Raw genomic sequence first — 27738 nt, 5'->3', positions numbered from 1 at the left:
ACCATGTTTCCCGTGGTGCTAAGGGATGATGGAGCCTCTCTAAGGAGCTTCCCAGATGCACATCATCCTGGCCTCTGCATTCAATGTGTGGTGTAGTGCTTTGCTGAGCCTCACTTTGAACAGAGAATTATTTATCACCTCTTGAGGCGAATCCTGGGGCAATTCACCGACGTCAATTTGTCTTTGGGAAGCCTGCAGGAAGGGAGGGAGATTCTCTGCATTTCATAGCTGGGCAACTGAGCTGCGGAGATGTTGAGATCAAACCACCTTTTGTGACCACTCTCACACAACTAGGGTGCAGTTTTATTTTTTCAACTTATTTTGATTTTTGGAGTTTTTTAGGGCTGCTTTTAACAACTTGCATGCTTGGAGTGCCAGAGCCTCATGTCCTCGATGGCAACTGTGAGCAGTCCCCTGATTGCTAAGAAGGTCCCAGGGCTGCAGGTCAGGTTCCTGTGAAACTCATATCTCTGAAACGTTGCTACAAGTTTGTTGTACAAAACTTTCCCAACATCCTGAAGGAATTTCTTCCAGGCAAGGATAGGGTCAAATCCTCCAGGCTAGTTTCCAGCTGCATGTCTGTTTACTTCTAGTGGCTGATTTGCTGCCCACTTTCCCCCTTACTGCATAAGATGAAACCACAGAGCTTCCTTATCTGCCATCTAACCCTGCTTGATCTCCCGCCAGCAAGCATCAGCATGCAGTAAAGACTCAGTTTTAAGCACACATGTACAAAAATACCTTGAAATAAGAAGGGCTCAGACAACTTTAATCACAGAGTTTCTTAACTTGAGAGCACTTAATTGAAAATGTTAAGGCCACACTTTAATCAAAGTATGCCTTGTGTGCATAACTTCCTAAGGTTTTCAGAAAAACAATTGTAAGGTGAAAAAAAAAAGGTTTATTTTAGGTGCCCAGGTATCTCCTTAGCTGGGCTGGGAGCCGTCAGAGTCTGCGTGCAGACATTTGCATACCTGGAGCAGTGGGGAGTCCTGGCTGAATGGGCTGTCACCAGACAGACAGAGAACAGTGGGGTCACCGGTGGTATATGGGCAGCATTGCAGCATCCCTCCAGGGTGGGAAGGGTGTCATCTCAGAAACTGATGTCTCTGGCTGCCCTGAGGTTTGGGTCCCTTGTGTGCCCCCAGCAGCCGCAGGAATTGCATTATGGATGTTGGAAGGTGTCCCTGCCTGTTCCCCATGGTGCCTGCTTGCAGGCGTCCTGTCAGGGAACTGTTTTGTGTCTTTTTGAGCTCACTGCAGTGGTTAGCCTCTGCACCCTTCTGTGCTTACAAATTGCAGAATTTCATGCCCTTTAGGTAAAGAAGTGTGTAGTTTCACCCATGTTTTTATCGTTGGCTCCGGTGAACACCAGCCTCGCTTTCACCTCACCCTCTGCTTTTGGGACACTGATTGCATCCCCCTCACCCTTCTCCTTACGGCAGCAAAATATCCCAGGCTTTCTAGTAGTTTGTCTAGGCTATCTGCTCCATTCAGTTAGTCACCCCATGCTTTTCCCAGCTGTGTTAACCCTGGGGAGAGCAGGGGTACCCGGAGTCTCATCTGAGCTGCAGGCTCACCATAGACCCCTGCCTGCTCTCCTCCGATTCCTGGTGCAAGTGCTGATGGGCAGAACATGGCCATGTTGCAGCGGTGCCAGCAGGATGTATCCATTGAAGCTGGCAGTGGCTAAACATTATTAAGTTTATTCTGAGCACGCAGACAGTTTTTGCGCTTTGAAGTCCATGTTCCTGTGTCCTCCAACAGCTTTGTCCTGGCTGAATTTCAGTCCATGGCTCCTGAGTATGTTCTAGTGAATTATATGGGTTTTCAGATGGAAAGGCATTAAATATTTGTCAAATGCTGAATGAGCACATCCTGATGCTGCCCTCCATCCTGATCAACACCTGACAGGCAATTAGGATGGAAAACATCTGTCTGAGCAGGCAAATTCTAGCAATGCTCAAAGACTCTGAAACCAGAGTCGTATAATGAAAGCTTCCAGTCTGCTTTTGTAACAAGCTTTGCCAGAAGATCTTTCTATAACCTCATAGATTTGTCTCTACCTTTTGATGCCTGAGACAAATGCAGGGTTTTGATCCCTGGCTCTGCCACACCCTCTGGATGAAACCCAGACCCTCCAAGTGGAATAAGAGAGAGAAGGAGGTTACAGATGAGCTAATGGTGTCCCTCAGCATTTGTTCCCTGGGAGATCTTCCCATCCTGCAGTCACAGTAGACCCAGAGGCTCTCTCGCGGGCAGGCTAGTAACTGAGCTTTTGTTGCTAAGCACTGGGTGCTGCATTTCTGTTTCCGTACATTTATGCAAATGATGGAGAAGAAAAGCCTGCACCATATCTGACTAACAGGAGTTGGCTGGTTTTCTCCCTAGTGCTGGCAGTGTTGCTTGGTAGGGGACTGTCCCCAGGATGACTGAAATGGAGAGGGTAAATTGAATTTTCAAAGTGCATCTGGTACAATTAGGCAGAAATGTGATGTGAATCCATCTCTGTTCCCACTGATCCAAAAATTATGACCTTTTGATTTTAAATAAATGGCTAGTATGGCATTCAGCCAGGATTTAATACTGTTTTCTGAGATTGCACGTGACTCATTAAATCTTTTACACTGCAGTTAAACATACCAAAAAAAGGCCCAGGTGGAAGAAAGCTGCTTTGAACCTCAAAACTGCTTGAACTGTGCCTAAATCTCAGAGATGGAGGGATTTACATGTTTAAGTCCAGCTTACCACCTTGTTTGAACAGTAAGGAGTACTGGTGACCTACCAACAGAGGGAAATCCCTTCGTGCTCATGTCTGTGCAAGCTCCTGGTACGAAAGACTGCTCAGCCTCCCTGCGTGGGAAGCTGTGATGGAGCAATCGCATGAGACTGGAATGTGTGGGAGACTCATCTAAGGGCAGCTGAGGCTGTATCACACCTTACTGTGGCTTTAGAATAGAAGTTATGAAGAGGCTTGCCAATGGTAAGACCCACTTGAGGGAATGACCAGTAGTTCCAGCCCCACAGCCAGAAGAAGATATTCCTGGTCCATGCTGGGAAGCAGAATAAGGCTACTGGGGCTTGTTGGACCTAGAAGTAACTTGAGTAATATTAAACACAGTTTATTTCTCACCCTCCCACTGCAAACCCAAGCCTATGACTTGATCTTTGGAGGCCAAGTTGGTCCTGGAGAAGACTAGGGAGGGCAAGGGCTCTTGGTTTGCAAGCAGGAAGGGGCCCAATTTAGGCTGCATTAGGTAGCACGACGAATCCTGCTTCCTCTAGGGCAGCCAGCCATTCATTGGGGTTAGGATTGGGGGCAGAGTTTCTTAATTTGCTGCCCAGGAGTCGTGCGGGTCTAACAGCAGCTTTATTTAAAAGATGCTTGCAGTCCTGTTAATGCATGTGCTCATTGACTGTGTGGACACAAACTACACTCACATATTCTCTCAAATACAATATAAAACAGTGTGGGAAGGTGTTTTCCATGCATTCTGCCTGCAACTCTTTACAAATACACATGCAAGTAACCTGCATGCTCCTGAAAGGTCTCAGCTTGGTGCCTTCCCTGTTCTACAGCTTGTGGGTTTGGGCAGGGTTTTCAGTGTAAGCATGGACTCCCATCATTAATTTATGCTTACTTTTCTTAATTACCTTTCAGATACTCTTCACAAGCTTACTCTGGGCTACTCAAAAGACACAGACCATAGTCTTAAGACCACTGGTCTTAATAACCTATTTCTTTGTATGACTGTATATGAAGTTGTAGAGGTGGCTGAAAATTATACATGTTGAGTTTTGCATACCACATTTTGAGCTCAATCCTTGGATTGTAGATTGAGCTGGGGTTTCAGAGTACTGAAAATGAGATGTGTTATGGACTGTGCTAAAAAGCTGAGGCTCTCTGGTTGCACTATCTTCCAGCCTCCCATGGCCTGGCAGAGAGAGGGATCTGGAACATGCATGTGGCAGCAAGTTACGTGGATTAACTCTTAAGCAAGATCATTTGCCTGTTTAAGGAGGTTACTCTGCTTAGGCCAGAAGACCTAGATTCAATATTCCCTTCTGCTTCTCAGAAATCTTAGATTTACTATTATTCAGAGCCTTGGGATAACAGAAATTGTAAACCCAAAGAAACAATGGTTCCTGATAGCTTTATAGTTTGCTATGGAACTCTCATTTGGTATGGATTTTATTATGCAGAATGTGGTTTTCCTGCACTATAACCTTTTTCCATTACAAGAATAATTTTCATTTTTCTTCTGGCAGACTTAACTGCCAAATAATGGATCAAGAGTTTGTAGGACCAAAAGCCTATGCAAAACGAATGCAAAAGAGAAATCTTTTAGATTGATTGGAAAGACTAGAGCTGAGCTTTACTTGGAGCTATGTTTGAAAGCAGGGATGAAAATAATGTTCATAGAGCTTAGAAATATTTTCTCTCTTCCTCTGGAGAAGAACATATACTAGCATTGAGCCAAAACAACTGTCTTCCCTTGGCTTCAGAAGCAGTAACCTTCTGCTTTAGCTGCCCTCTCTGCAGGGCTGTCTAGTGTGGGCTACTGACCTCCTAGGGTGGCTGCCTAGCTGATAAGGCGTGGGTGCTACCAGACTACAGACCATGAGCTCAGTTCTGCTCACCTAACTCTCTGTGTAACCCACTTAGTTGTACCTGAGAACAGCATTCTTCGCCACTCTCATCTTCAATTACTGCAACTAAAAGCTAATTTTGTCACTACAAAAGGTTAAATGAAAAATCCTGACTTCTAGCTTAGAAATTATCTGTTTTCTTTGATCACTGTCACAGCTGGAACATTTTCTGTTTTGCAGGGCTTCAATGTCTCCACATTTAGAAATAATCTATCTGTCCGTCTGTCTGTCTATCTATCTATCCATCCATCCATAATTACTAATGGAAAATTATAAATTCAAAATTTCTGTAACAGAAATGTCACGGATGAAAGAAAAATCAGAACATTTACGCTCGAGAAATGAATAAAATGGTATTTTAGGCTGCTATTTTCTCCCCATGTAAACCTCAGAACAGATGCACTTCTAAAATGAGATGTTTGCTGTAAATTAAATAGCACCATTTTATGGAAACAATTTTCTATGTTTTTTGTTCTCAAAAATGTTTTTCTTATACTTAGCACTCAATAGATCCAGTGTACTTGCCTCAAGACCTGGTATTTGTCCAATGGAGAGTACAGAAACATCTGATTATCCTTGCACTTTCGATGCTGAATGTCCAGGGCTTAAAAGATGCTGCAACTCATCCAAAGGAGCAGGCTGTGTGGATCCAGTGCCAGAGGGTATGTTACTGATAAATTCAAGGCTGATTCTAATAGAAATATATTTAATTTTTCCTTCTGAGGGTGGGAGTGGGCAGGAAAACTGTTACCATAGATCTTCATAAACCAAATATGGAAATCTACTTTGGATCAATTCCAGGATAATTAGTTTCAGTATTGTGCCTGGGAGTGCTGAACCATAGATGCTAAGAGTCCAGTGGTCTTTGCTCAGCTTCTGCCCCTTTGCTGGTGCCTACAGCATATGGTGAACGAATCTGTAGCTGATGGCTGTATGCGGGCCCTTCATATTTGCAAAGCTAAAGCTTTCTTCAGTTTCTCAGAGCCTTCCCATAGCTCTGTCACTTTCTATAGCACCAGACCTGAGATGACTTGGCTCTTTTATTTTGTATGCTTCAGGAAGCACATTCTGGTACAACGCGACAGTGCTTGTGAAAATGGATTTTAATGAATTGATCAGAGTGGATTCCCACCTTCTGAATCATTCACGCCTTTTGCACTCCATGGTATGTACAAACATGAACACTCCCATATGTTACTCATTGCGTCCATGTTTCTGTTAGTCAGTAAGCACCATTTGTTCCAGCATCGGAAGGTTCTCGTAGTCCTCTGTGTTGGCTGTAACCTTGCCAGCCAGTTGCTCCTGCTTTGTTCCACCAGTTAATGTTTTTTGGCCTGAATTTATCCCAAATTGGTGAATGTCAGTCTCATCCTTAAGAAGATCAAGTAACACTGGTTTATCAGCGGCTTTAGGAAATTTTTCAGGTCTCTGCCAAGGACAATTTAAAGACATTCTGAAATGTAGGAATTTTTTTTCCTGCTTAACTATAACCTTGCTCCTGGTGTGTCTCCGGTCAGTTTTGGGTCTATGACCATCTGGGTCTGGATTTCAAGACCTACAAATCATCACTTTTTCTGATAAAGAGTCCTGAGGTAAACCTTTTAAGAGGCAATACTGATCTATGGTACTGGGGACTACATGGCAGGTGAACTCATCACGGCCAGAAATTTTGCTGTGAAAGTTCAGGATTACAGCAGGGGACTGTGTCTAGGTCAAGCGCATTTTGTTGTCATTCCTGCCAGAGAAGCAATTCTTAGGGAGACAACAGGATGTTGCTTTCGCTGTAGGGCCGAGGCTCTGTTTTGTGCATGGATTAGCAGTGGTATTGGTAGCAGCACGTGCATAGCCACGTAACAGTGGCATCGTGTGCCTCTTCTCTCCCTATTCCCAACACTGCATGTAGGAAGAGTCCAAAGCAACCAAGAAAAATACAGCCCTAGCAGAGATGCGGGGAGCGTTTCCTGAAAGGACAGTCTGTAGGAAGAACCAGGCTACAAAGAAGACTCAGACGAGGGGCTCCTCTATTGTCTAAATGTTATTTAGGAAATGGATTGATGAACTAGGAACACCCTCCAGGCCGTAAATCTGAAGCATCTCTCTAGTACTTATCACCATGCCATGAAGAAAAACAGACTTGGTTGTAGCCTTTGAAAGATATCCAAGAGGGCAGTTCTCTATTTCCCTCCATTTTTATTCCTACACCACCTCATTTTCCAGCTGGATGTGGGATAGTAGCAAAGGAAACCTTTCTCCCATCATCATTGTCTAGTACCGATGGACAGAAGAATAGAAGTTACCAGTAGCATGGGGATGTTTCATGACTTTACTTCTTCTTTCTACATGAATTCACCCTTTTCATATCCTAAAAAGGAAAGAAACCCAGGTTCTGTTGGAGTGTGATATAGAACAGAGGGCAGTCATCTACCAAGACTTTCATATTCTGATTTAAAGCAAGCTATGGCAAAGTCAAACAAAAAAAAGTAGTATATTTAAACTGAAGCTTTGCAATAAGCTGCTACTTGGAAGAATGTCTTCCAGGCCCTGTCTGCTCGACCAACTTCTGAAACTCAGCCCATCACCATGTTGGCTTTTCTAATCCCTGACACTCAGCTGTGACAACTTGGTCAGTCGTGGGGTGTTTTTGTGGCTCTTTGTCCCAGTTTTCTTGCTCAAGTCTATTGCTTTTCTTCTTTTTCTTATTCCTTTTGCCAGCAGTCTTTTTAGTTGCTTAAAGTAAGAAGTCTTGAACAGTGTTATGACAGGTCCATATATAATAGCATATCTAAAGTATATTTAATCTATTGAAATTTTGGTGTTTAAGCATTACAAGCCAAAGAGACTTTTCACATATCTTCCTGAACTGCATCCTCCTGCCTAAGCATTTGAGATCTTACATGCAGCTCCACTCATCCCTTAGTTTGGCACTAAATAATGTAACTCTCTTGTGAAATGTGTTAATAAGAAGAGCTCACCTTGTGTAAATACAGATCCCTATGTTGCTACTTTGCTATAGTTTCTGAACTGGTGCTTTCTACACTCAGATTATGATAATAATCATTGCATAGGTTATACCTTATTGACATACAGTTGTGCTGATAAAAGAATGAGATACCAAAATGTTTGGTCCCCTGTTTTGCAGATTACTGGTGCATTGCAGCCCCTAAATGCCACTGTGCACCATATCCAGAGTAACCGTGCAGAAGTATATGCTGGGACAGTGGCCTCTCAGGTTCTCATTGGACTGCACCAGCCAGCTCTGCTAGCAGACGTTTCTTCTTCCTTGAAGGACATTGTGAAGCGTGTGTATGAAGTGATTGACACAGAAGTGCAAGGTTAACTATTATAATCCTGTCAAGGGTGGTGGTGGGGAACCTTTATCAGGGGTATTCCTCCCTCTTTACTTGGAGTTTTATCTGTGTCACTCAATTTGTTTCCAAAAATACAGTGTAGTGAATCTTGTAAACTTTTCAAACATGGCCCTAACCTATCTGTTATAGGATGGAGAGTTGTAGTTAGCTAATAATTATCTTTGAGGGAATAATTTGGAGGGGAACACTCCTGCTTCTTTAATGCTCAATCCTGACACTGCTGTCAATGCCTCTGCAAGTTGTGTTCTTCTTCTTAGATGTCAATGAATGTTCCTATGCCGAATTCAACGCTTGTCCTGAGAAAAACACCTGTATAAATCTGGAGGGTTATTACAGCTGCAACCCTCAGCACGAACATGCGCATGTCAACCCTCATCAGCTGAGCACAAGAAAGGAAGGTAGGAAATGTAGGTCCCACCTTGGGAAATACTGGAAATACCTCTGCAGGACTCTGTGGTCTATCGCAGGAGTCCTGGAAGGCAAGGATTTCTGGGGCACGCAGTGCCTCTTGTACTCCTGTTGGAAGAAGATGCCACAAAAGCCATCTGTTAGATATTTCTGACTGAAAAAGCAGTGTATTTATTTCACAGTACCTGGCTGTTTCCCCTATCTTACCCTCAGCTGTCCCTTCTCACCTGCTAAACCCTCTAGCTTCAGACGCCGGCTGCTTCTCAGACCAAGTCACTCTGTGTCAGTACCCCTTCCAGCCTCCTGGAAATAGAATTAATGACGCTATTTGTGCATGAACTCTCCTTCCCATCTTGACTGTGTGACTGCAGCTGGGACTCAGTAGTTGTGCGATCCCACCCTGGATTGTACAGGGACCTCTGCTGGAGACAGGTGGAACATAGCAATGGGTGAAACGACACTTTGTGGTACTAATTCAGCAAAATATAAAGGCATGAACTTACGGCTCACAGACATCAATGGGCCTGCTAATAGACTTAAAAATAATGAGATGAGTAAGTGCTTTAGTTAGAAAGCAACTTTATAATCCTTTAATATATATAAAAAGATACTTTATTACTTCATGGTTTGTGATAAAATAATGCATTTATTTTCATTTCTATTAGTATAAATTTTATTGCTGCTTTTCAGCATTAGAAAAAAATAATGGTATTATTTTGGATTTGCTTTGATAGGGATGCTTTAACTCTTGGATAATACTATATCTTCCCTAGGCATAACAGCATCTACTCCAAGTTTGGCATTGGATCTCATTAATGCTAGCAGTAGCGCTCTGTCTATAAGTAATGCAAGTCTCCTGACCATGACTAACCAGTCTACAGGTGGTGAGTGCTGTAAGTAACCCTGGATTTGAATGAGTATTGTCTTGCTTTTAATTTAGCCCCTCTTTTATCCCTTTTTTCCTGGGGCTGGTTGAGTTACAGGAGGGTGTTCACAGAAGCTGCTAACAGTTTTGGAATGAACCTTCGCCTATGGAAATGGAAAGAGAGAGACTTCCACAATGGGAAAGGGGCTGTGGCGCTGTGAAGTCACCACTGGAGAAGCCCCACTGTTATCCCCATGGCTACTGAAGGGAACTGACTCCTGGAAGTGGATGGGGCTGTACTGGGCTCCTTGAGACACTGGTGCCCAATGAGCCATTTTAGTGCAGATCTCGTCAGAGGTCTTGTGGTGGACAATACTCCAGCATGGCTATAAACTGGAGAAGGCAGATTTAGACTAGACATAAGGAGGAATTTCTTCACTACAAGAGTGGTGAGGCACTAGAACATGTTGCCAGGGAAGCTGTGGCTGCCCCATCCCTGGAGGTGTTCAAGGCCATGTTTGATGGGCCCTTGGGCAGCCTGGTCTGATGGGAGGTGTCCCTGCCCATTGCAGGCAAGTTGAAACTGGCTGATCTTTAAGGTCCCTTCCAACCCAAACTATTCTATGATTCTATGAGAAGCATACCAGCAAGGGCTGTGCAGGACCAGAAAACTCATGAGACCTGGACTGAGCTCACTGCACATCCCGGGCTTGTCCTTGAATGAGGTGTGGGAGGATCTGCTACTAACAGCAGGACCCCCTCCTGGCCATGACCACAGGGATGTGGGCCTTTTGTTTCTGAATTCATGAAGATGTTGGTGGCGTATATGAGGCAGGGAGGTCAGCCACAGCTACCCTTCACTGGAGTTAGCCTTTGTGAATACTCTCTCTGTTATACCTGATAGATGACTGAGTGACTACAGTGAGAACAAAAACACCAGTAGATTTGTCTTTATGTGGATGACTTTAGCCCTTTCAGCTGAGAGATATCACAATCCTGTCGTAACAACATTCTGTTATTTTTGTGGGAGGAAGTAGCTTTAAGTAGCCCTTTCTTAGTTCAGAGAGACAGGCTGAATATTCTTGATCTTCATTCACAACTTCTGATCTAAGCTGAAGACAGAGACATTAAACGGAAGTTCTTATAGAGCAGTATGGCTTTGAGGGTGTTTGGCAGTCACGTGACTCAAAGGCCTAGATAATTGTGTCCTATTGGAATAATTTAAGAAAATGAAGAACAACTTTGAAGGATCCTGTCTTTTTCCATTGACATGACAATGATTGTACTGGACAAGAGTCACATAAATAGGTGAAACTCTGCCCACGTCTCTGCCCCCAGCCTCTAAAAGCTGGGATTTGTGTTTTTTTCCAGACATAAATTGAGGGAGTCTTTGCCTGAAGAGGTGCATTTTGATAATTAAAGTGACAAGGTGCAAAGCAGGTGTCAACAGATGTGGAGTACACAGATTCACTATTCCAAACTTATTCCGGCTGCTTGAACCTGTAGCTTGTTGGCTGCTTATTTCTGTTACTAGAGATTCAACGCAAATACATATAGTAGGAGGAAACGAGAAGAATATGTACCCAATTAATTTTTCTAGTGGTGAGGTTCATGGATAAGGGGACCTGATAGTGTGAGCTGGGCAGAATCCGCCCAGAATCTGCCCATGACATAAAGAGGAGCTTCCCCTATTACTTATCAAAGTGTTTTTCTATAATGAATTTATAATAATACAGCGCTTTAAAGTTGAATTGTTGCCTTTTTTGTGATGACTTTTCCTGGGATTGTGATAGATCCCTCTGCAGTTAGAGATCACCGAATCTTCAGTGTTACCAGCAACAGTTTTGAAATGTCCTGGCATGTCACTCCTGCTCTGAATCATACTTTCCAAGTCCAAGTGTTCAAGGGCAAAGAGGTAATACAAATGCTGAAGACAGAGGAAATGAAAATGGATGTGTCTGGACTGGAAGCAGGTGTGATGTATTCCGCAGAGATCAGTTTTGAAACCTGTGGAAAAACCATCATCTCCCGGCAAAATGTTAAAACAGGTGAATTGCCACTTAAAAACGTATATGTTTTCTCTCTCTCTGCTCACTTGTGGTTCAGCACTGATATGTTTGTTCCTCCCTGAACCCCATTCCCCACCTCCTTCAGCATTTTTTCTCTCCTCAACTCCAGCATTTATGCAATTCAGACTATTGAGCAGCAGAGCTCTAGCCTAAGTTGATAAAGCAGTGCTGAAACTGACTCAGACTATTACAGATATCAGGCTAAGCTAGAATACCTTTTTTTTTTTTGTCCTGGTGCCTGGCACCACATTCTACCACCCATTTCCCATCAGGCTGCATTTACCCTGGGTGATGGCTGTGGTCATTGAGAAATCCAGTAAACTAGTTTGTCAAGGGCTCAGCTGGACTAATAAAAGTGCCCAGAGGAAGCCCAGTTTCAGCGGAATATTTGAGAGTGACCAGAATTACAGAGACTAGCAAGGGCTGTGCAAGAAAGCTTGCAGAATACCTGCATAATTTTGTTCAATTAACAATTGATGCTAGCTTCTTGAAACCCTAGTGAGTCAATGAGACACAATTTTGCTGTTCCATTATATGTAAGTTTTTTCACAAGCCTTCATGCACATAGAGAAATAAATCTCTCTCCATTTTCTTCAAAAGCAGGCAGTGAACCATTTAACACTGGCCACAGTGAAAATGCTGCTGTTTATATTTATCCATAAGAGACTTCCTTTTTATCAGATGAAGGATGACTTCAGTTTGGGTCAGAAGGCAATTACTCCCTTTGTAGGAGGAAAGTAGGAGGTCTAGTGGTTATGGAAAGAGGGAGCTGAACTTCAGAGTATGAAGTTGGAGCACTTGAGAGAAAGAAAAGTTTTCCAAAGATCAGTCCAAAGAGAAACAGCCTCAGATTGTTTGTACAGGTTAAAGTGGTTAATAGATTCCTTGGTTCTTGTTTTTGGCTCACGTGCTCTGTACGTTATGTGTCAGGGCTTACCAGACAGAAAAGTATCCTGCACTACTCTTTGTTATTATTTTCACTTTTGGTATATATTTACTATCCACACTACCAAGATCAGGAAGAAAAATAATTGTGACTGCTGGAACGGACGTGAGGTCACAGGCAATTCAGCCCTGGGTGTAACTCAAATGTAGGAGTTATGTGGGGTCAGGTCCACAAGTATATGTGTATACCTAGTTCTCATACGGTTCTAGTTAAGCATCTAAATATCTTTATGGACCTGATCTCCTCAATGTATAGGAAGCTTGTAGCAAAACATTGGCTTTATTTTCTTGGTTTAATACCAAACTCTCTCAACCTTCTCCCTCCCTTCTCCCTCTATTGTCTGAGAGTTTGTCTGTACAACAGTTTTGACTGAATCCTCTCCTATTCTGCTTTGTCACTGTGATTTTGAATATTGTGTCCTACAGAGGCCAAGATATTTATTATTACTATGAGGATTCTCAACTACAACTTCACTGATGATTTCCGTAATGTGAGCAGCTCAGCATATGAAGACTTTTCAAGACTGTTGTTTACAGAGGTATTCCTAAAATGTCTGTGGTAGTAATTTAGAATTTATTTAATGTAATAGAGGATTTTATGCATGGCTGAGATATCCTTTGAAAACCATCATACTATTTCCTGTGACATTTCTTTACAATTAAAACAAAATTCAACTGACTAAACAGACCAAGCACATGGCCTTATTAGCAATGGAGCCAATGAGAATTTTGCCCAACAGAAGAGTAAAGGAATTAAAAATGCAGGCATGCAACAAGGACTCTTTTCGATGGATCTTTAGTTTGGCAATAAACTCACACTAAAATTACTTGAGGCTTTTTAATGGATTTTTGAAAGGACATTGCTCACATCCCTTTCAGTGCTGTCTTCTATAAACGTTAGACTGCTCTCAAAGCTCTTTCTTCTTTAAGGAAAAGTGACCAAATCAGGCTTTCTTCTCCAGCCCCATTCTTTGCATGAACACATGTAGCCATGTCCATGCTCAAGTGTAATCAGCCATAAATAAAACTTGAGTCACGAAGTGACACCATCTCTCTCTCTCTATTACAGTGGAAATGTTTCAGATGCAATTATCTCTATAGTTTTTTTGTAGAGAACAAGGCTCAAACAGAAGAACTGCCATCTCCATCCAAAATGAGACTTTCCCAAAACAGAGGGCAACTCATAAACATATGTGAATATAAATCTGAAGAAAAAAACATTAAAGGAGCTATGCTTTCAAAGGCAGCATAGAAGAGGCATTTGCTTATTAGAAATTGCAAGTTGAACCTCCCAGCATGGTTTGTTTCTCATAGCTGCAAATGTTCACTTTTGTTGTGCAGGACTTTTTGTGAATCAATCTCCTCTGAGACTAATGCAGACCTAGTTGGCATCATAGGATTGGGGAGGAAAAGGAGCATTGCCCATCTATATTGCTTCTACCTCCTTGGGCGTTGGGAGGACCATGTCCCCCTCTCACTTCCTTCCTCCTCTCTTACCTTCCCACCCTGATTTGAACTTAGACCATTTAAACAGCTGGTTTGTAAGATTTATTGGAGCAAACTCCATCCGAATGGAAACAAAGCTTTTTTGATTTATGGTGCTGCATTGCATGCTCAAAGGCATGCTTTGATGTGTACATAGGAACAAAAGGTTCAAGCATGGAGATGCCTTCTAGAGGTGTAAGGTGAAACTGCCAGGTCCTGCACAGCTCAAACATTGACAGCAATATGCCAGCTTTAATATTCAGAGTAACACCATTTGTTCAAATGATGTGTCTACTTAGCAGGTTGATAATAAACCATGGAATAGTTAGTTGTGATATTGCCTGGAAGTGGGATTGTCTCAAACACATTTTGTTGAGGTTATCCACCTCCATTTTTCTTATCTCTCATACTGAGATTTGTCATTGAACTTGGCTGCAGGCTAAACTTGAACTGATGAGTTTCAAATAACCACTGGGAGCTAAAGCTATACTATATATATACTATATATACTGTAATGAAGCATTTCCCAAACCATTCTTCAGCACTGACATCAATTAGCACAAACCATTCTGCATCCATGCAGCTGGGTCTCCCAAAGTATGGTTGTCAATGGAGGACTGCTAGCTGGTACCTGGCAGAATCAAGCCAGAATCTGCTCCAGCAACTGTGGAGTTCCAGTTCCAGTGGATCAAGTTCCAGTGTCTGGGAGTGCAGAGATGAATAGATAGGAGGCTTGAGACAAAAAACTTACATGGCACAGAGCTAACATTAAAGGTCTGATGCACGCAGACTTATTGGCCAATTCAGCTGTGACGCAGACAAACAGGAGCAGAAGAAATTCTGCTCCCTTGAGACAAAATGAAATTTGGTTTATAAGACCAGTGGTCAGATGGGTACCATTTTCAATGGTATCTAGGTGCGCCAAGGAGACTCTCTGCCTCAATAATTTCTGAAAAGTAAGATTTCTGAAACACTTTGAAACTTTTCTTTTTACAACATTTTCTATGTTGTGCATATATAATCTTTAAAATGGTACCACCATAGTTCAGTTTTAAAAGGAGTTGTTCCCGTTGGGTTCCTAAATGTCATTGCTTTTCTCCCTTTGCTTAGCTTGAAAAGTCATTTCCACCAAACATTTCTGCTTTATACAAATCTGGAGGCCTGAAAGTGCAGACTGATTCCCTGCAAGCTGGAAGCATCATTGTGAGGCTTAGAATCACTGTCCAGGATCCAGAGTTTCCAGTTGATGTGTCTACGTTTGCCCCAGTGATTTCTTACCTGCACTCTGGCTCTGTGCTTTTGGTGGATCAGCAAAACACTGCAGTAGAAGGTATATTTTTAGATATTTTATTTGCTTTCAAACAACAAAACAAGGTTTGAATTTTGATCACACACAGTATCATCAGCGTCTTCATGAAGAGTGCTTTATAGAGACACAAAGTATGTGGTTTGCTGGAGGGTAAACCACGACATGAGAACTCCTCTGTGGGCTTTTATCCATGAGCCCAGAAGGAGTTGGAAGAAGGAGCACTGGCTGTCACCAGGTACCTGCAGGCACTGCTTCCCTCTGCTGTGTTTAAGGAGGAACAGAGCCCTTGGTTTCCCTATTAACTTTCTACTTTCTCCACTTTATGAGCAGCTGGAAGTTTGCCACATATTTGTTGCACTGAATTGTGGATAAGATTAATGTGGAGTATTTGTAGCCTTTAGATACACATACAGTTTTGTTCTTCAAGGCTGTGGGACTGTGTTTGGGCCAGGGTTTAAGAAAAGATATCTGACATCTTCACTATAGAAACCCAGCCAGAGAAATTCCCAAACGTCCTCTCAGTGAGGAGGACCAAAGAAACACATTTACGTTAAACCAGGCCTTTGTTTGATCTTCAGTAATCACCATTTTTATCTTCAAAGGACTAAGTATTGGCTTCAAGTTTCCCAGCTGGCAGAGACAGCCAGAGTTCAGAGAGTTGCCAAAGCCAACAGACTGGGTTATTCTTCTCCTCCAGTGTATCAAGCTGTTAAAAGCTTAATTACTGTGGTCAGGGAAAACTCCTTTTGGAGTTGCAGAGCATGTGGAAGCTAAGGGGAATAGTATAGGGGAAAAAAAGGAAAGATAAATTATACCTGGAGCCTACAAATATCACAGTGGTAGCAGATATTGATGCTGATGTGTGCCAAAATACTTTTATAAACATTAGTGATCCTGGGACAAAAAGCACGGGAAAGAAGAAGGCAATAGCTCTGGATTGCTACTTTAATTGCAGAAAACCAGGTGGCAACTAGTAGCAGCACTCTTAGCTAGGAGCACAGCCAACTCCTCCTCCACTCCTCTTTTGAGGCAGAGAAAAGGGGTCTATTTGTCACTTCTGCCCAAACAAGCATTTTTTTGACTTGATTTCTTAATATTATATGTGGAAAATAAGGCAAAGTAGTGCAGCACATGAAGGAAAGATTTCTATAACGGGCTGTTTTTCTTCCTGACCCCTGGGAGCCCTAGGACATGTCCCTTGGCAGTAAGCCTGCACAGCTCCTCTTCCGCCAGGGTAGCAATGCCACCTGGATCCTCCATGCAGCCTAGCCACCAAAAGGCTATGTGCTTGATTAAGTGACAGCTGCAGAGCAGGGAATTCAACTTTGAAACTGCAAGGATGAGAAGTCAGAAGGGATAGCACAACTGAAGGGAATGGAGCAATTGCATCTCTGCTTGAAGACTCATAAATTATGAAGTTTACTGCCACGATTAATAGAGACACTAAAATATCTGTCTGTTGTTTGAGGCATGATAAGGAAAGAGAAAAGGACATGTGCTGATTCAGGCCCAAGATCCATTTAGAACAATATCACACCCTTGGTAGCAGCCAGGAGCCAATTCCTGGAGAACTGTAAGAATGCATCAAGTGTAGATGATGCCTTTCACTAACATTCTTAGCTACCAACTATTTTTCTGCTCCAATGCTCCCTGAATCCGAAGTGATTTCTTTGGGTTTCTTCTCCATGAGCTTCCTGTGAAGTCATGCAAACCCTTAGTATCTGCAACATCTTTCGGCAAAGAGTTTCACAGATTTTTGCCCATTGCATGTATCTCTCTTACAGGTAAAATGGGTGATCAGGACTGTTGGTTGAGGTGTGTGTAGGAGGGAGGGAAAGCACTTGCCATATGTGAAAGGCTAGAGAGATGCTAAGAGTGCAGAAAGTGCGCACAGAGCACACCTAGGCTGAGATGTAATGATTATAGAGTATTCGTAAAGTGCAGAGTGTGTGTCTGTGTGTACTTGAGTAGTGTACTAGTGCCAGTGAGGACAGAGAAGAGAATACAAATCTGATGTGTGATTGAATGTGGTCATCAGAGGTGAAGGAATTTGCTTAAAAAGCCATGCTAAGTGATTAGAAAGAAAAACCTCAGAGACAATGGAGCCACGGAATGCAAGTTATTTGGCAATTAGCATGGGAGGATCTCTCAGATGGTATTTGAAGCCATCAGGACTCACAATTACCTCATAGCATGGTAAGGCATTAGTGAGAGCGCTTTTATTGCTGGTGCTTTAATCAGTGCTGCGTAATTCTGTATTCTCTCTAAGTGGTTTAGGCTGTAACATAATAGGCAGATAGTGTCCATAGGCACATGAAATTGTCTAATGGAAACAATCACGGATACAACAATTATATAATGATGATGAAAGGAAAAAGAACTGTAGTACTGGCTGGATGGAAGTAAGCGGGGAAGTCTGTGTGCAAGCAGGAAGATGAATGCGTATACGTGCATGTATACACCGGCTCTGAGCTTTCTCTTTCTAGAATGGGACTGTCCTTTTTTTTTTGAGAAATAATCACAGTGGTTAGTCCCTGTATGTTTGGAGAACAAGCACTTATGATAATGCATTGTTCAAAACAATTTTCTAGCCTCTGATCACAATTTGACCCAAGACACAGTTTTCAGTCTTGTTTTCTGCCTACCTTTGCTTACGGCCCTGAGGCAGCGAAGGCGTATGCACAAAGCGGTGCACACAGGAAGGGGCAACACAGGATTCACTGAGATTATTCATATCCAACACATCGATTTGCCTTTTGTGTGCCTGATGGTACAGGGTCCAAATGGTAATATAAAACTCCAGATCTAAATCCTTTAAGGATGAAGAGAATTGGACAAAATTGGCCTACAAATCCATTAAAGAAGCATCTGTAAGTGATTCACGGAAGGTGAAATTAGACATAAGGAACACACTTAGAGCACATTTTTGCATTGATGAACCAAGATCTCTTTTCTGAGACTACAAGAAAGAGGGTCACAGTTTTATGGTATTACCTTAGAGAAGAAATCTGTCATAAAATTTTTTTGCCTTTAGCACGTCCTCTGTTAAGAACTGAAGAGTGCTTCTTGTGGGAGTTACTTGCATTTACATTTTATTTGAAGCAGAAAATTGTTTGAACTAAGTCTCTATTTAATATTCTATCTAGTGGTAGCTTGAGGTAACAGATCTATTCCTTACTTGATGTGTCCGGAAGTACTGTATGCAGAACTTGGTATAATGTATGCTTTTGATATAGCTACAGTACAAACCTACAGTATTTTTATCGTTTGAAATAACTGTTAACGTCTGGAAAAAAAGTATTTAAAAGATCTTTGCCTGGAGAAAATATTTCCTAGAGTGTAAGGGCAAAAGTTGATTTTTATGTGGGAGAATGCAACAGAGACAGTATCCTGCATCACTCAGATCTTGGCTGTCAGCTAAACTATGAGAAAGGAAGACTGCATTCATAAATATCAGAACTGAGGAAAAGACTATTTAATGATTATTTCTTGCTTAATGCAGCCAGAAAGGAGGCTATCTGCCCAATTATCTGGTTTTGATCTTACAGACTGGGATGAATGTGCTTCTGATGCCGAGAATGACTGCTCTGTGTTTGCGGAGTGTATCAATTTGATGGGCTTCTACATGTGCAGATGCAAGACAACCATGGATACCAATCCATCCCGACCAGGAAGAAATTGTGAAGGTGAGCAAAAGAATGGCATGTTGTTTTCTTTTGCCATGAAAGTTTGGTATAAGTTGTGTTTTTTTACCTCTTCTTTTATTGCAACTATTTATATAGCACACAACTTGTATATAGATGCAACTTTTCAGTCTCTGGCTGAAGGATTATATATTATCTGTCTCTGAACATGAAAGGGAACCTTATCTATATCTTTACATGAAATCTATCTGATATCCTCCTTGATTAGCCTAATAACTGGCAGCTGAGCAACATTAGTTGAATTTTTTCCTCTTCTGGTATGTCTGCAGCTAATTTTCTCCCACTATAATGACCTATGGACTGCCAACCGTACGAGGACACCCAGGAATCAAATCTGTTTCTTTGTGTAGTCACTAACTAGATTCAACACCATAAAACCCATGTGTGCTACAGTATGCTAATGAAGTATCCAAGACCTGTTTCCGTAATGCTATTACGACTGAGTAGTTTCAGTCCCATGTTCAGGTCAGACCCTCGTGCCTCCTCATCCAGTTTGAGGTCCTATTTCCATGTGCATTTGCTGTATTGCAGGTGAGATTGTTGACCCTCTCACTGAAACAACGTCTCCTGAACTAGCAAAGAGCACAATGTTTGCTCCTGAAGAAGTAAGTCCTGCTGGCCCTGATTTCCTTGCCACCACCAAGACGGTGGCTACCAAAGGCTCTGAGATGAGTACCACTGTGCACCTCCCTGCTGCAGTGCCCCTGGGTGACAAGAAAGCATCCCAAGGTCACTCTCCCACCAATGCTCCTCCAGCCCCTTGGAAAAAAGACCTGGCACCACGAATGGACTTCGGCAGGGACAAGAGCCCCACAGCCATCGGTGTCACAGCCAGCAAGGAACTGGCTGTGGGTGCAGAGTGGTGGGTGGCTGTAAGTCCATCGCAGCAGAACTCCATGGCTGAGACTTCTGCTGGTGCATCACAGCAAGTGGCTGCTCTCACAAATGCACCCATAAGCACAACTGGGCAAGACCATCTCAATGCGTCATTGCTGGTGCTGTCGAATCAAACAGCCTCTGCTACCACTAGAAGTCACACAGCTTTAGGTGTGTCTCAACCCAACTCTGAAAGTGGTCCTAGCACAGCTCTGCCAGCCACAGGGGATGCTGGCATTCCCACCCTCAATGCCACTCTCAGAGCACATGCAGAGATGGAAAGAGAGAACAACTCTCGGGCTGAGAAATACGCTAGAGCCCTGGGGTCACCAGCTTTGCCAAGCACTTCTCCAGCTCCCAGCTCAACACCAGGCACAACTGTGGACCACAGTGAGTATGGGTCTGGTGGGGGCTTGCATTCACTGTAATTTAACTGCATGAGAAACAAAGCCTCATTCAGACGCCAAAAAGATACACAGTTGTAATCAGTGGCCTGGGATGAAGTTGTCTGAAACTAATTTATCTATCTCAAAATTATTTCCTTGCAGGAACTGGGACTTTTTTTCCAAATCAACATGTCAAAATAATTTCTCTACCTGGTAACTTGGCAGTCAGTTTTAGCAATGCTACATTTCTTCATCTCAAAGCAGATGAAGTAAATCACACAGTGCTTTGTGTGATTTGATGATGAATGTGGCTCATCATAACATATGCTGCTTGTCCTTTTGCCACACATCTTGGTTTCTCCCACATCCTTTGGCACCAGGGCGCTACAGCAGCAGCCACCTATAGAGTTATCTTAGAGACCCAGGCTGCTAACGACATCCTCCACTGTTCCCCTCAGAGCAAATCCCCCGTGGGACAGGAGCTAGGTGGAAACCTGTGAGCTGCTTTTTCCAAGAGCTGTAATTGAGAGTAAATAGGCTGAGGGGGAAGGCTTCCTCTCTTTGGATTGAGGCGGATGTTTTGCAGCTAATTAGGGGATTTTTCTGTTGACTGGAGATGGATCATATTTCAAGGCTAGAGTCTGATTTAGTCTTTAGATTACTTTTTTTTTTTTTTTTTTGGGACAGGAATGCTGCTGTCTCTGCCTATCATTAAACATATTTTTTCTTTAGTGTGTTTGTAAGTGATACCTATTTCAGATTTGTTTCTGCTTATCTTTATTTTTCCTCTCATGCCTTTCCACTTCTCTCCAATACCAAACTGCACTCCTCTCTGCTCTTTTCTCTGCTTCTCCTCTACAGTCTCCTGTTTGTGGTGGTCTCCACTCATCCAGCGCCACTTCTGGTTCTCCTTCATTCTTTTTTCCATGGAAAACCTCTTCTTCAGCCACCTAAGCCCAGCTCTGCTGCTTTTCCAGCCTCTCTTGTACCATCAGTCCTGATCAGTGCCACCAGTGCCACAGCCTCCACTTCTCCAGTTCTGCTAAGCTCTGGGCAGCTATGACGATGCCCGTGTCCAGCTTTTGCCTTCTCTTTTTCACATTGTATTCTTCACTCTACCAGACATTGGTGAGACCTGGGAACAGAGTCAGGCAAATTACTGATTTGGAACCTCAGTGGCCAAACAGAGGAAACAAATAAATTTGGATTGAACAACATGTTGACCTGAATTGAAAAGCTCCATTTACTGCTTTTGTGTTCCCTCTCATCCTCTCAGTGTAGGGAAGCATAAAAAAAGTGTTGTTTTTTCAAAAACTGAAACAAAAAAATATTCACTTTAAAAAAAAATCAAAATAGCTAATTTTAACTGACAAAAAACAAAGGTAATTTTCTTCCAGATGGAAAACAAGTTGAAGAATTCTACACAAACAAGCTTGTTTTCTCTTCCTGATGAATCAAAAGTTCAGCCAAGTGCTTTTGCTGGGAAAGAAGCTTATGAAGGAATTATGCCTGGGAAACAAGAGGAAGAACCACTATAGCTGTAGCTCACTAGCCTGGGGCAGAAAATTCTGAGGGCTAAAATCCGTGTTTGGTGGAGTTTAATGTATAGCTCCTCCTTGTGGCAACATCTCTGATCCTCTGATATGGAGAGTCAGCTTCAGCCAACTCATCACATCTGCCATGTCTTTTCAATATTGACTTTTTCTTTCATTCAAAAAATGCTCAGAACATTTTCCCCTCTCAGCATCAGCTAACTGAATGTGGTTTATCTCCTCAATACCTATCTTCACATGATAGGACAAGCCGCAGCAAAAGTCAAACCTAAATCCTTTGATCTGAGCAGTGGTGGTGAGGGTTCCCTGGGATCAGAAATATGCTGGAATAAAGGGAGCCTGCTTCAGCGGTTTGCTCTAAGCAAAGCTTTATATGATGACTATTCTTTTCTCCTAGTACCTGTCCCAACTCAAAGGATTATTGTCCCCAATGCAACTAAATCCAGCTTTGATGGAATGTGGTCCACAGACTTTATGCAGATCCTTGCTTTTCAGTTCTTTCTGCTTCAGAAAAAGCAGCTAATATGGGAAACTAAAACTCAGTATAGGAGTCTGACAGTCTCAGAGCTGGAACCTGATGCCTTATATACTGTTGAAATCAGGACAGATGCGTGTAGGGGGTAAAGCAAGCTGGTACACCAGAAAGTAAAGGCTGGTAACTTGATTCAGAAACAATTTAAAACTGAATACTTAGCCAGATGGTGGAGTTCTTGAAGTCTATGATGAAGATTATCCTATATTCATATAAAACGTTGAAATGTTATATCTTAATAGTCATGATCTGTTAGCAGCTGGAAGATAGTGTGAAGACAAATTGCTGGCAATGGTCATGGGTGATTGCAGTCAGCTTGCCTGGCTAGCCGCTAAAAGGTTGCTAGGGGTATGAATCATGTCTTGAGAGGCCATTTCTCTCCTGTCTGTGATCACCTTCAGTGAATGTAGTAACTATGCCAAAACCAGTGATACTGAGAAATAACCTAAAACATTCGAGATTGCCCTAATGTGATTCAGAAGGTACAATTTTAGGCAGGGGGCATAACAGCTTGTTGGGATTCTTCTCACTTTACAATAGCTGCCTAAGATGTAGATGTCTAATCTCAGGCAGCGATCTAGCCTTCCTCTGAAGTTGGAGGGAGGATCTCGGTGCTGGAAGCATTTGCCCTCTGAACGGACTTGTGTCTTCCCATTGCATGTAGGACAGCTATTGGAGACTAGAAGAGCAATTCAGTTGTCTGAACATATGCATAGAGCAACGTTTCAGATGCCTCAGGGCATCAAAACCGGATCTGGCAAATATAAGATCTACATGAAGTCTTGGCCCTTATTGAGAGGCATCCAGGGTCAAAGAGAGGGCAGACTACGGTGCTGGATGCCTATGTTTAGGCATGTGGGGTTTTGGCTACATTGCAGAGGGCTGGCCTTCTGCTGTTATGAGTTGATGCATACCCCATGCGACCAGGCATGCCAGTGACTGTCACACACTTGTCCATGGGCTGCAGTCCATGGAACATCTATTTAAGTTGTCTTTTTCTCACTTTGCAGCTGTCCAGAAACTTATTGGCACAGTACGGATAACAAATGTGAAATACTCTCCAGGCTTTAGCAACACAAGCAGTGAGGAATACCAAACCTTTCAACAGCTCTTTGTTGATGAAGTAAGTGGCTAAGAAGGATGTGACCCTATACATCTCTTAATGAAACCATACATGTGATGTTTTTCCCATGAAGGTATAGGCCACATGTGCACCCCTTGACACACCTGTAAGGTCTGAATGCCCCTGACTGACTGAGGCTGCAGGATGAGCATGCAGCAGTGTTTTAAAATGAGGTCAGGGTTTGGGAATTCTCTGGTGCCTCCTTTTCCTCTGCTTCTCATATCTGATTATACAGGCTTATTGATTTCCTCCAGGGACATAGTGAAAAGTTAATGGGTATTTGCAAAGTGCTCTGGTATCTTTGCCCTGCACAGCAGTATATTAATGAACTGTATGATCTCTTTATCACAGTACCTTAAGGTTCACATTTTTAATAATCAATCCTGGTTCTTATAGCCTTGTATCTGGAAAGGGAGTGGTTCCTTCCTAAGCCACCTCTGCCCTCACTTCTAATTAGAGCACAGGGTATCAAAGCACATTGCTACATCATCTGTGCCTTTAATGCTCTCATAATTCTCAGATGTTGCCTTTGACAGTACAGTTCTCCACATTTCTTAGTGAATTTATCAGAAGTTTGTTCCTGCTGATGTTTGCTCAAACACACCTGTGCTTGGAAAACCACTGGTTATGCCGGGCTGCTTTATTGCCTTCCTTATCTCCCTTTAACTGTCTGTGTTTTTACAGCCTGGATAACTGTGATGCTAATCCTTTGCTGGCAATTGTATGAATTTTAAAATCCTGCAGAGGCCTCCTCAAACTCTCACTGTGTACAGAGTTAGAGACAACTGCAAGGAGGGAAAAGCATGACCTCCTTAGCAATGCGTGATGTATTCTTGGATAGTAAATAATTTTCCTGTTGGTCATTACCAATTTGCACGTTTCAGGATGTGTTAGTGGTGCACAGCTTTCTTGGAGTTGTTTTGAGCCCAAGCTGTCACATCAGAAACACTGCCACAAAATGAGAGTGACGTGATTAGCAAAGTGAAAAGGGAACAATTTTCCTCTGAATTCACTCTCCTTCAGCATCGCGCTCCTCCCAAGGCTATTTTGGAAAAGCGTAGTATTAAAATGGACTAAAATAAATGTATTTCCTTCATGACCTAGTCGGTCAGATGCCTTAATCCAGAAAATCATTGATGCAAATATGTTTGGAAAATTTGTGAAATGATTACATAAAGAAACTGAAGTAAGTTTTTGTGTCAGTTTTACCCAGTTCTCAAAGTTTCAGACAGAAAATAATCACTTGTGATTATAAGGATCTAACTCCTTTACTTTTCCAGTGCACTAGTTTTGTGGATCAGCAGGTGAGATGTGTTAGCATTGATTCCATCTGCCTCTGAGCCACTGTAGGCTATGATATCACAGCTACTGTACATGGCAAACTATGTTGTGACTGTTTTATTACAAACATTTCTAGATGCCAAAGAAAAGAAAGTTTAGGAAAACAAAAAGGTGTGCATATTTTCTTTTCAGATTATAGAGGACAGAAATCAATTCTTTAAAGTAAGTAAGGAAAGTTTCATGGGCTTTAAAAGCATTATTGGGTTCCAGTTAATTAAACTTTGCCAGAGATTTTCTTTTTTAAACCTCTTTGGAGTCACCATCAACAATTCAGAGTATTTCTAAATCCTAATGTGCATAAAGTTCTTCAGCATAGAGCTGCTCGAGCCCATAATTGCCATGTACTTAAATTGGCAGCGCAGCAAATGGAAATACCATCCTTTAAATAATGTGTAGATGAGAATGAGCTAAAAACTTGATGTGACAACTTGCACTGTCATTGTCCTGGCTAGTTTCACTGTCCTTGTTGCAATGCAACTGAAAACCAAAATAGCTAAGGGCAAGAGAGTATTATATTCTTCTTGGGGTCTGCTCAGCCTGTCTTTTGCAGCAGCCAAAAAGAATATTATGGCAGCTAGGGATTGTCCTCCAGAAAATGAATCAGGAAAACAAAAGGTTTGAATTGAAAATGTATTCATTGTGGTGTATTAAATTCCTGAATCGTAAAGGTTGTTTTGAATTTGGGTGTTTTAACTGATTGGCAAAAAGTGTGAAACTAATAAATTATATTGCTGTATCAAGGTGAACCCTTCATTTGGAAGTGATGTGGCCTTTGTTTGATCTAGCTTAATGCACTTAAAATAATTCAGTTAAAGATATCTGAATGTGGAATGTGTGTTGGTACAGGGATTACGGCAGTTTCATTATTCCAGTATAATTTCATCCCCCCTTTTTTTTAATTAGAATTTATCCACAATTTGGGACATCCTTAAAGTTGCTAGTGTTGGTGGCTGGGCAATTGTGTGATCTAGTGCCTTCCCTGTGAAGGTACAGCCAAAGCATGCACAGTGGGGAGGGTTTTTTTCCCCTCTTTGAGTGAAAAAACAGGCTTAATGTAGGGTTCTGTTCAAATTGATGCACCTTTCACTTATTTTTTTCCAGTTTCTAGACTACCAGTGCATTTCCTGCTCTGCCAGTCGTGCAGGCTCATACGCAGGTGCCCACAATAGCTCCAATGAGCTACTGGCATTTTGTCTGTGTCTTATCGATGGGTGGTCCCATAAAACCCACCAAACATTCTGCAGCCACCCATGAGGTGAGCCTGGCTGCCTGAGCTTGCCACTTTCCTTTTGCTCAAAAAAATGATTGGCCTTTCCCATCTCCTTAAGCAGGTTTTAGTGTGGCTTCCACCCGGCCTGAACTCGGACCTTATCTGCTGTCTTTTTTCCTTCTGTGAGCAATGGACATGCCCTTCCCTTGATGCTGATGTTAATTGTCCTTATGTTCTCTCCCTTTCTTGTGGCTCTTCTTCTGGCATACCAGTTTCTCCTGATCTGGCATTGCCAACGTCTTCTTTGTGTGCTACAGAAATTGTGGATACAACGGTGGATCCCAAGATAATTTATTTCTTTATTAAGAAAACCTCATGCTCAAGGGTATTATATATTAGATATTTCCTCCTGAAAAGTTCACTCTTTCTTTTGCTTTTTTTTTCCTAGCCCCACTTCATCAACCATTATTTTTATAAAGTAGGGTGTGGTACCTGTTGTGAAATCATGTAGCCTTCTGGATAAAGAGTTTTGTAGTGTCATCTAGTGGCTAAACACAAATATGGTCAAAATCCTCCTGACACTTTTCAAGCTCCGAGCCTTGCTTTGTGAGGAAAAATACGATTAAGGACAAAATTAATTAATTAAAATTAATTAATTAAAATTAAAATACGATTAAGGAAACAAATCAACCAACCAACCAAAAAAAGCAGAAAAAAAAATCCCAAGCCTTAGCTAAAAAGAAACACTGATGTAATAAAATCTTCTGGATAGATAAGAAGTGAATACAGGTGAAATTTGAGATGTATTACAGATGAGTGTATTTAATACCCAGAAGTTCAAACAAAAGCTATGAAAGATGAAAACTTAGGGCTGACCTCCAACTTTTCTGTATGTGCTTATGAAACTGCATAAAAAGAGAGGAAAAGGGGCCCAATGGCTTGGTTAAGTGGGAGATTTTGGGACTGACAAGGACAGCTTACAGCCTGGCCATGCTTTCATAAGGTAGTTAACTCTCTCTGTGCCCCCGGCTCTGCCTGCATGTCCCATGGGACACTGTGGGACTTCCAGGTGCATGCAGAGGGTTTGCTCCGTGTGTGTCACTTTGCCATTCAAAGTACGCAACACACATCAGCTCTGACAACTCAAGCAAGAGCCTGAAAAATCTAGGCCTGTCTGCAGGGCTGGACAATACCAGCAGGCAAGTAAGTTGGGGCTGGATAACACACAGCAGGTGGGTAAATCAGACTTGGCATGTAGGTGCATAGGAGCTGTGGTCACCTGGGACAATCCACCACAAAATACACAAGGTTTGTGCACGGGTGTAAGAGAAATGAAACAGCTCCTCCTGTTGGCTCCCAACACTGACCCTTGCCTTACCTCTTTCCTGGGCTTTTCCTGGTAGGAATCACTTCCTAATATGTGACTAAGCATACTCCTAAGCATTACACTGCTGACATAAGCTCTGCCTTAAACTCATGGCTGAAATCCAGCCCTGCTGCTGCAGCTATTTCCTGCAGAAGATGTCTAGGGGAAGAGAGGGTTGGAGGTAACTGCAACACAGCCCCTGCCTGCCCCTTTAATTCTCTGGAAAGTTGAGCTAGGGAAGTGAGCGATGTACCATAAAGAGAGGGCCTATAGCAGAGCAAGGTGCAGGGGAAGAGTTGCAATTCTCCTGCACAGGGCAGCAAAGGACTAGCTCTAACCCAGCCCAAGTGCTATTTTTATTTGCCTGTACGGTAAGGTTGCTCTGCTGCTAAGTTCCTTCCTCTCTGCTGGCATCTCCTGGAAGCCTGTCAGCCATGGGAGGGCAAAAGTAAAGAACAAGTATGCCGAGGAACCACAAAATTTTAAGTATTTCTGTGGCTGTTTCCATCTCTGTCTCCTGCACTGAAAGTAGTTCCTGTTATGTTACA

The 27738-nt window shown here is 42.5% G+C and overlaps 1 protein-coding gene across 1 annotated transcript in view; it reads left to right on the top strand.

The window, feature by feature from the left end:
- UMODL1 (uromodulin like 1) overlaps nt 1-27738 on the top strand; it is a 50021-nt gene that overhangs the window by 6930 nt on the left and 15353 nt on the right. Inside the window, exons 3-13 of the mRNA XM_009560874.2 lie at nt 5151-5312; nt 5709-5815; nt 7790-7982; nt 8276-8416; nt 9200-9319; nt 11085-11339; nt 12732-12844; nt 14901-15120; nt 18648-18785; nt 19335-20069; nt 23161-23273. Coding sequence (XP_009559169.2) covers nt 5151-5312; nt 5709-5815; nt 7790-7982; nt 8276-8416; nt 9200-9319; nt 11085-11339; nt 12732-12844; nt 14901-15120; nt 18648-18785; nt 19335-20069; nt 23161-23273 — 2297 coding nt within the window. The remainder of the gene's footprint in view (nt 1-5150; nt 5313-5708; nt 5816-7789; nt 7983-8275; nt 8417-9199; nt 9320-11084; nt 11340-12731; nt 12845-14900; nt 15121-18647; nt 18786-19334; nt 20070-23160; nt 23274-27738) is intronic.

The sequence above is a fragment of the Cuculus canorus genome, chromosome 1, assembly GCF_017976375.1.
Source record: "Cuculus canorus isolate bCucCan1 chromosome 1, bCucCan1.pri, whole genome shotgun sequence".
Lineage (NCBI taxonomy): Eukaryota > Metazoa > Chordata > Aves > Cuculiformes > Cuculidae > Cuculus > Cuculus canorus.
The sequence above is the reverse complement of the archived record's forward strand: the minus strand, read 5'-3'. Positions and strand labels throughout refer to the sequence as shown.